This window comes from Trypanosoma theileri, assembly GCF_002087225.1.
Source record: "Trypanosoma theileri isolate Edinburgh chromosome Unknown TM35_Tth_97_V1, whole genome shotgun sequence".
Lineage (NCBI taxonomy): Eukaryota > Euglenozoa > Kinetoplastea > Trypanosomatida > Trypanosomatidae > Trypanosoma > Trypanosoma theileri.
This window is the reverse complement of record NW_021639939.1, coordinates 8,722-17,607: the sequence shown is the minus strand read 5'-3', so window position 1 is coordinate 17,607 and position 8,886 is coordinate 8,722. Positions and strand designations below refer to the sequence as shown.

General features: G+C 43.0%; 3 protein-coding genes across 3 annotated transcripts; all 3 read left to right on the top strand.

Annotated features, from left to right (window-relative positions):
• Positions 1-1,633: 1,633 nt before the first annotated feature.
• TM35_000971030 (transglutaminase) lies at positions 1,634-3,049 on the top strand (the record flags this gene model as incomplete). The annotated part of the gene is made up of 1 exon (XM_029031566.1): positions 1,634-3,049. One exon carries the CDS (start codon positions 1,634-1,636, stop codon positions 3,047-3,049), a length of 1,416 nt encoding a protein of 471 aa, XP_028877139.1.
• Positions 3,050-6,083: 3,034 nt separating this feature from the next.
• Positions 6,084-6,443, top strand: TM35_000971020 (uncharacterized protein; the record flags this gene model as incomplete). The annotated part of the gene is made up of 1 exon (XM_029031565.1): positions 6,084-6,443. One exon carries the CDS (start codon positions 6,084-6,086, stop codon positions 6,441-6,443), a length of 360 nt encoding a protein of 119 aa, XP_028877138.1.
• Positions 6,444-6,758: 315 nt separating this feature from the next.
• TM35_000971010 (uncharacterized protein) lies at positions 6,759-8,147 on the top strand (the record flags this gene model as incomplete). The annotated part of the gene is made up of 1 exon (XM_029031564.1): positions 6,759-8,147. One exon carries the CDS (start codon positions 6,759-6,761, stop codon positions 8,145-8,147), a length of 1,389 nt encoding a protein of 462 aa, XP_028877137.1.
• Between the last annotated feature and the right edge of the window lie 739 nt (positions 8,148-8,886).

The following is an 8,886-nucleotide window of genomic DNA, read 5'->3' as shown; positions in this document are numbered from 1 at the left end:
TGACGTTATGTATTTTTTTTTTCATTTCATTTATAACGTCCATGGTGTTTACGAGGGGTAGGAATTGTACAGAAACAGATCCTTGGTAATGAGGGCCTCCCCAACGTGGTGCCAAGGTGGAGTAGATGAATTTATTCAAGGAAACTAAATGCACTCACTAAATGTTTGAAGTGGGTGGTCCCCTTAAAAACCAAATTCTTTTTATTTTTCTTTTCAATACATGCGTTCTTAGGAATGGCCTTTCCCTTGTTGGCGTTTGGCCATCGAAAGTTTGAGCCAATATCCATTATCCCCTATTATTTTGAGGGGAAGTCATGGGCCAGCAAATTCTCTTCTTGAGAGTTTACGGGTTCATAAGCTACAAATCTCATACAGCACCGGGGCCAGCAGAGTCGTACTGGGACAAAACTTTATCCAAGAAAGTCCTGGGGCGCGAATCAGTGTACCATCAGCAACAGTTTCTTTTACATATTGCACTTTAGTGTGAATGCCGCTAGGGAGAAGCACGGACCCTAGAGATAATAACAGCTATCTCCTCTAGTGGTGGTAATTGGATTTGGCCGCTGAGGGGACTCAGAGAGGCGAAAAAAAAATCCATGTTCTGCCACCTACGAGATCCATTATAATTTCATTAACAATGCGTACTTCCCATGCCCAACGGTAGTAAAAAAAATAATATAAAAACAAATTGTATTTATGTATATTTATGTATTATTCTTGATGGCCCGTTCCATCGGAGTAACATTCATAAAGTGACGAATAACAGAAAATAAAAATAAACGTAGTGGTGTGGTGTGTGGTGTCCCTTTTTGGGTGGGTGATATGTTGGATCGTACACTCCTAATACACACCATAAAGTGAATTATGTGTGTGCGGATGGATGCCATTTTTTTATTTTTGCTGATAATGCTGTGGGAGAAGAAGAGGTGAATCGGCATTCTGAGGGAAAAATAAAATAATAATAATAAGGATAAATAAAGAGGTAATATGTGTGTGAGAGAGTAATTGTGTGTTGATTCTGTTTGTAAAGAGTGTCATGGTATTACAGTGATGTATGCAGTCATTTTTGTTATGGTTGTGAGTGAGTGGGTTTTAGATTCCAATTGTGGTGTTGGTATAAATATTGTGGTGATGCATTGGTTTCTTTTCTTTTTTTCTGTTTGGAAGTGTGTTGATTATTGTACAGTCTCTTTGTTTTGCTGATGTTTTGTGGTATTGTTTTTGTATGCTGCCGGGCGTGCACTGTGTTTTTGGTGTATTTTGGTGTTCAAACTGCCTGGTAATGATTTTATTATAATGAGAATACAGACACTTTGTGTGTATGAATACCGAGTAAGATATTGGAGTGTGTGTAGAGACGTTTATTTAATATTGTTTTTGATACCATTTGTTTTCCACTTCTTCTAACTTCAAGGTGTTGTTTCAATATCTGTGTAACTCTGGGTGTGTTTTATTGTGTGAGTGGTTTACTGTTGTTCCCCTCATTGGGTTGTGTTTGATTGCTGTTGTGATGTGTACTCTCTCTTTCTGTTTTGCTGTGTACTCTCTACCTTGTGTGTTAATTGTGCGATTATTTTATTCTTTTCTTCTTCTTCCTTGTTACCACAAATCCAAGCAACCCACAGTGACAATCATGACAACAATGTTCGTCCAACTGCGCCGTGTAGTGTACCTGTTGGTACTTCTGCAATGCTGTACATGTTTGGCCCCTGTAGAGGCAAGTGGTGACATGGGAGATGTACATGATGAACCTAAAAAGGTAGGTGAGGAAAAATGGCAAGAGGGGCTGGAGATGTTGGTGGATTCAGCGTATGTTATGTTTGTGCAAGGGCGCGGTTGTTTGACCGTCTGGAAGGAAGTCGCGGTGGAATGCAACAAAAGTACCAAGGGGCTACCTACCGTTGTCAAAGGGATCGAGGGGCCTGTTAAAGAGTTAGAAGGTATTAAGGTGTTTGTTGTCAGTCCAGTAGAAGCAAAAAAAGTTGATGGTGTGGTGGAGCGGATTTTTACGGCAGTACAAGCTACCGTGGACGCAGCTTACGGGACGGTCGTGTCAGAAAAAGTGACGTGGTGGGTAGCAAGGAATTGTTTGACCACAAAGGAAAACTGGGAAGGAGAGAAACAGCGATTTGCATCAATCAAAGATCATTTTGCGGATGCACTCGGCAAAACACTGAATGAGACGATGGAAAGATTAACACTCGTCAAGAACAGCAGTAAAATATACGAGGAGATGGGTTTTCTCGAGGGGAATCTCACTGCATACAATTGGGAGAGCAACTACATGTTGGGGAAGACCCTTGAAGAGGTAAAGGCGGCGAAACAGAAGATAGATGCCGCATATACAGAACTAAAGAGGATAGAGGACCACAAAGAGGAGACGGCAGAGGAGTACACTGCGATAAAAAGAAAAATCGCTGAATTCAAAGACAAGGTTAAGGGGAAATTTGACGAGGTGGAAAAATTGGCGCGAAGGACGCCACTCAGAAGAAATCTGGGGGATACTAAACAAGCCGTTGAAGAAAAATTGAAGAAGGCAAGGGATGGAGCGGCGCGGGAAGGGGCTGAGACTGTAAAGGAGGAAGTCAAAAAAATGGTTGAAGAAGAACTGGCCCAAAGAGAAAGAGAAGCCGAGGAGAGAAGGGTGCAAGAACAAGCCCAAAGGGAAAGAGAAGCCGAGGAGAAAAGGGTACAAGAACAAGCCCAAAGGGAAAGAGAAGCCGAGGAGAAAAGGGCAAAAGAACAAGCCCAAAGGGAAAGAGAAGCCGAGGAGAAAAGGGCAAAAGAACAAGCCCAAAGGGAAAGAGAAGCCGAGGAGAAAAGGGCAAAAGAACAAGCCCAAAGGGATAGAGTGGCGCAGGAGAAAAAGGAAAAAGAAGAACAGCAGAAACGGGCAGCGGATGAGGAAAAGGTAAGACAGGCAAAGGAAGAGGCGATGAAGAAGGCAGAAAAGATTAAGAAAAATGACAGCAGCCCTGTATTGGTGCGCAGTCCATTGATGCTGCTTCTTTTTCTGATTGGTGCGTTGGGTTGCAATTTCGTGTGCTAAACGTTGTTCCCATGACACGGTTACACAGTTGACCTTTGTTTGAGTGGATATGGATGCATTGTAAGGGCACTCTTGTTTTTGGTTGAATTTTAATGATTCCTTTTTTTCTCTCTTTTCCAGCACGATAAATCTCTTGTTTGCATTTTTTTACTGAACAAATCCATAATGGACTCCCTATGACACTCATCACATGACAAACCATCATTTTGTGAGGGGAGTGTCCTCTTTGTTTGTTCGCATTATTATCTGGGCTCTGCTGTGCCGCCATTTGCTGTGTCCTCCTAGTGATGTGTGTGTGTGTTCCGTGATATTAATAACTATTGCTTTTACCCATGGGAATGGGATACAATCCCGATGTGTTGTAATTGCTGTGACTGAAATGTGAAGAATGGCAGGAGGTTCAAGACACACAAACACGCACACTACCAACCCTCCTTCTCTTTGTGTGTGTGTGTGTGTGGACTGTCATCATGTGTGCATCATTCCCACTGCTCGCCCTGTACGAAAGACACACACCTACTGCTGGGAATAGTGTTATTGCCTCCTGAACATATTCACATGGTGATCACGGCTTTCTTTTTGTTTTGTTTTCTTTTCCTTTTATTGTTTTTCTCTTGTGTTTCATTATAATTTCATTGCACGTTTTATATGCAGCTGTGTGTTTCTCTTTTGCGTTTCCAATACACCTTGTGTATGTTGTGTGTTCATTTGTGTGGAGTAATTCTTTTTTTTCATTATATACAAACTGCTGCACGGACATCAAGAATAAAGATATGGGCACGGCACGTTCAGTACACAATGATTTTCCGTTGTTAACCTTGGGGTGGATTGAACTGTGTCCAGGCATCGCAGCCACAGTAAGTAATGAATTTCTTTTTTTCTTTCTTTTGCTCTATTATTGTGTTTGCCTCACGCAGTCACTCTTTTTTTTTACATTTTTATTTTGGTATAGAGATTGGTGGGTTGTGGGTGTTTGAGTGTGCCCCTCTGTTGTGTGCTCCTTTGTGTGTTTGGGTTGCTACTCACACCACCCACGTAAGGAAAACACATTTCTTTGTTCTCACCTTCTCTCTCGGTGGTGTCACTCACGGCATTGTCACGAACATATTTGTGCTCTTGTGGTGTTTGTTGTTTGTTGTGTGGCTTGTTTGAGTGACTGCAACCTGCGGGGAGGTGGACTGAGACTGTTCCGCTTCGGCTTCACGTAATGGGTCTGTGTTTTTCTCTTTTTTGGGTGTGTTGAGTTGATATGCTGGTGTGGGTGAATGTTTTTCTCTGATGGGAGTGGCAGCTGTGATTATTGTATTGTGAGTGCTTTGTGTGCTGTTGGTATCCTGTTGTTGTTCTTTTTTTGTGTTTTTCTTTACCTCTCTGTGGGGGTGTGAGTCCGTGTACATTTTAGGGAATGCGGCAGTGCCTCTCTGATATGAGCATGTGAGACTGTCATTATGTGTGTGTGCACTGTGAGTGGGAAGGACACTGCTGTGTTGCTGGACCACTCCACTGCGGCGTCTGTGGGGTTTGTGTGTAAGCGGCATGCTTCGCTTCGGCGGGGCTCGAGGGGCACTTTGCGTCCCGAGGCGCTGAACCTTGAGGCCTGAAATATCACATGCTCAGGGACTTTGAACTTGAGAGAAAAAGAAGAGTGAGGATGAGAAAAAAGAAAAGGGCAAAACCCGACAACGAGCCTCGAGCGTTGCGCACGTAGACTGGTTGTTGGGTTTCATCCTTTTTTTTTTTCTTATCCCTCACCCCAAGAAGGGAGAGGAGAGAACACACAACCCCTACAACCCAAGGCGGGCGGCCAACTTGTCAGCGTCTTGTGCGCAACAAGAAGAAGAGGGGTGGTGAGGCTCCCGGGGGTATTTTTCACTTATAAAATGAGTGGGGTTGGGAATAGTGGAAAACTCTTGCTTTCCCTACTTCAACGCTGAGTAAGATGGGTTTGAAAGGTATTCCGCAAAGATGACCCTTCCCCGTTCCCCTCGTGACGTGGTGTGGTCATCCAACTTCACCTTTTAGTTGGTGGCACGTGGCGCCATGAACAAAGAACATGAGGGTGAGTCCTTCCTTCCCTATGATAAAGGCAAATTCTGCCATGGTGATGTGAAAAGGAAATTCATGGGAAATGCAGAAAAGGGGTGAAATCTAAACAGAACATTTCCTCCCACAAGTATTTGGTTTATTAGGAGATTCCTAACAATGTATGGAGTACCTTTACTTTCCCTTAATATATTCAAGTGTTTGACCATGACGCCAAGATAAGTTGGCACACGATCACCAAGGTCTTTTTATCTTTAAGTGGCGATCTGTTGAAATATTGTAATCTGTAAAGAAAGAAGAAAAGAAGAAGATTGCCACACGGACGTCGGCTACTGCCCTAAGCAACGCTGTTGCAAACAAAAGCGCTTTTGTGTGTCATTTTTTGGCGTAGGAAGATTGAGTAATAAACGATCATGCCCATATTTACCAACAGAATCCTCCACGGTGTTCTTTGGAGTGGTGTTTCTGGATGCGTGCGGGGTTCGCCATTACCTCGGTTGTTGTTTTTGTTGTTGTTGATGTTACCTCTGCTTCCCCAGACCAAAAACCTCGAATTGAAGAAATAGTGGCGATAGAAAACGCCATGTTATCTTATTGCGAAGCAAGAATCGTGGGGATTAAAAAAAAACCATTTACCAGCAAAGAACCCCTTTGAGTATATAAAGCGTGGTGGGTGCTGGTGATGGTGTTCTTCCACTGTGGTTCACGCGTCTTTTGCACAAAAGAAAGACATTGCCACAGCGGCGGAATCATTGAGTTCGATATTTATATAAACGCAGGAATCAAAACCATAATGCTAGACTTTTGAATGATTCTGTGACCAATAAGAGTGACGTTATGTATTTTTTTTTTCATTTCATTTATAACGTCCATGGTGTTTACGAGGGGTAGGAATTGTACAGAAACAGATCCTTGGTAATGAGGGCCTCCCCAACGTGGTGCCAAGGTGGAGTAGATGAATTTATTCAAGGAAACTAAATGCACTCACTAAATGTTTGAAGTGGGTGGTCTCCTTAAAAATCAAATTCTTTTTATTTTTCTCTTCAATACATGCGTTCTTGGGAATGGCAATCCCTTGGCGAAGTTTCGCCACCGAAAGTTGGAGCCAATGTCCATTATCCCTTATTATTTTGAGGGAAGCCATGGGCCGGCAAATTCTCTTCTTGAGAGTTTACTGTTTCATAAGCAACAACCGTCATGCAGCACCGTGGCCAGCAGAGTCGTGCTGGGACAAAACCTTATCCAAGAAGGTCCTGGGGCGCGCCGGCGTTTCTTGTTGTTCAAACTGTCTGGTAATGGTTTTATTCTAATGAGAATACAGACACACTTTGTGTGTATGAATACCGAGTAAGATATTGGAGTCTGTGTAGAGACGTTTATTTCATATTGTTTTGATACCATTTGTTTTCCACTTCTTCTAAATTCAAGGTGTTGTTTCAATATCTGTGTAACTCTGGGTGGGTTTTATTGTGTAAGTGGTTTATTGTTGTTCCCCTCATTGGGTTGTTGTTTGATTGCTGTTGTGATGTGTACTCTCTCTCTCTCTCTCTCTCTTTCTTTCTGTTTTGCTGTGTACCCACTGCCTTGTGTGTTAAATGTGCGTCCCTTTTCTCCTTTTCCTCTTCTTCCTTGTTACCACAGACCCAAGCAACCCACAGTGACAATCATGACAACGATGTTCGTCCAACTGCGTGGTGTGGTGTACCTGTTGGTACTTCTGCACTGTTGCGTTTATGTGGCATATGCGGTTCCTACGGAGGGTGCAAACGGAGGTGATGGGGGTGCGGACGGTGATGGGACGGTTGTTGAACGGACAGAGCATGATGAGGTTGTGGCGGCGGAAAATACGGCAGAAGCATGGATGAAGAAGGTGAGTGAATATCTTGCGGCGGGGAAAGGTTATTCATCAGTATGGGAGGGGATTGTGAACTCATCAAACGAAAGTTCCAAACTTGCAAAATCCACTGCGTTAGAGTTCAAAAAACTTGTGGAGGAAGTTGAAAGTAAGACTGCCGGGAAGGGTGACGCAACTCACAAACTTGAGGATGGTGAAAAAGATAAAATCGAAGAATTGGTGCAGAAGGTTAAAAAAGCAGTTGATAATACTAGTTCGTATGTTGAAGATACATTGTGGGCAAAGCAGATGGGTTCTCTCTCACGTGATACCTGGGTGGATGCAGTAAACAGATTCAACCAAAGTAGACTCTATTATTTAAGTAAACTTGCTGAACCGAATAAAACTTACTGGACTCGGGAAAAAATAAAACTTGCGAGAATCAGCAACAAAACGTACCATGAATTAGAGACGATCACGGTGAAATACGGTAAGTTGGATGGTTTGAGTACTCGATCCGTGATAGACGGTAGGGAACGAATAGAAGAAACCAAGAAAACGATGGAGGGGGTGAAACTGCAGCTCGAAGGGATTAAAAAGAAGCTGAAAGATGATGAAGCGAAGATTGGCGGGATTGTGGAATCGGTCAGTAAAGTCGTGGAATCATGTACGAACGTTGAGAAGGTAACTGGGGATTGGATTAAGAATAGAAAGCTACCGAAGAAAAAGAACGTTGTTGCGAAGATGGAAGCAGAAAGAAAGAGGATGGAACCGCTCATAACAGCGGAGATAAAGGCTGAGGAAGAAAGGATGGTTCAAGAAGAACAGGCGAAACGAGATGAGGCAGCGAGACTGGAAAGAGAAAGGCAAGAAAAACTGGAAGAAGAACAAAGACTGGCTAAGGAGCAGGAGAGATTGGCTCAAGAAGAACAGGAAAGGAAGAAAAAAGCTGAAGAAGAAGAGGCGGAAAGGAGAAAGGCTGATGAAAAAAGAGCCCAAGAAGAAAAGGCCAAACAAGATCGGGAGAGGAAGGATGCAGACGAAAAGGCTAGAGAAGCACTGGAGAAAAAGGAAAAAGAACAGCTGGAACGGGCAGCGGAAGAGACGAAGAAAAAAACAGAAGCGGCCAAGAAGAATGACAGCAGCCTCGGTCCTGCATTGATGCACAGTCCCTTACAGCTGCTTCTGTTGTGTGTGTTGGGTTGCACTCTCGTTTGCTAATCGGCGTCCCCATGACACAGTTGCACAGTTAGTCTTTGTTTGAGTGGATATGGATGCATTGTAAGGGCAATGTTCTTTTCATTGAATTTCAATGTTTCTTTTTTTTTCTTCTTTCACGATAAATCTCTTGTTTGCATTTTTTTACTGGACACATCTATTGGATGCCCTATGGCACTCATCACGTGACAAACCATCATTTTGTGAGGGGAGTCTCCTCTTTCTTTGTTGGCATTATTATCTGGGTTCTGCTTTGCCGCCATTTACTGTGCCCTCCTGCTGATGTGTGTTTGTGTTCCGTGATATTAATAACTATTGCTTTTACCCATGGGAATGAGATACAATCCCAATGTGTTTTAATTGCTGTGACTGAAATGTGAAGAATGGCAGGAGGTTCAAGACACACAAACACGCACACTACCAACCCTCCTTCTCTCTGTGTGTGTGTGGACTGTCATCATGTGTGCATCATTCCCACTGCTCGCCCTGTGCGAAAGACACACACACCTACTGCAGGGAATTGTGTTGGTTGCCTCCTGAACATATTCACATGGTGATCACGGCTTTTTTTTTCTTTTTGTTTTGTTTTCATTTTATTGTTCTTCCCTTGTGTGTGTGTTTCGTTATAATTTCATTGCACATTATGTGCATCTGTGTGTTTCTCTTTTGCGTTTCCAATACACCTTGTGTATCTTGTGTGTTCATTTTTATGGAATGATTCTTTTTTTTCATTATATACAAA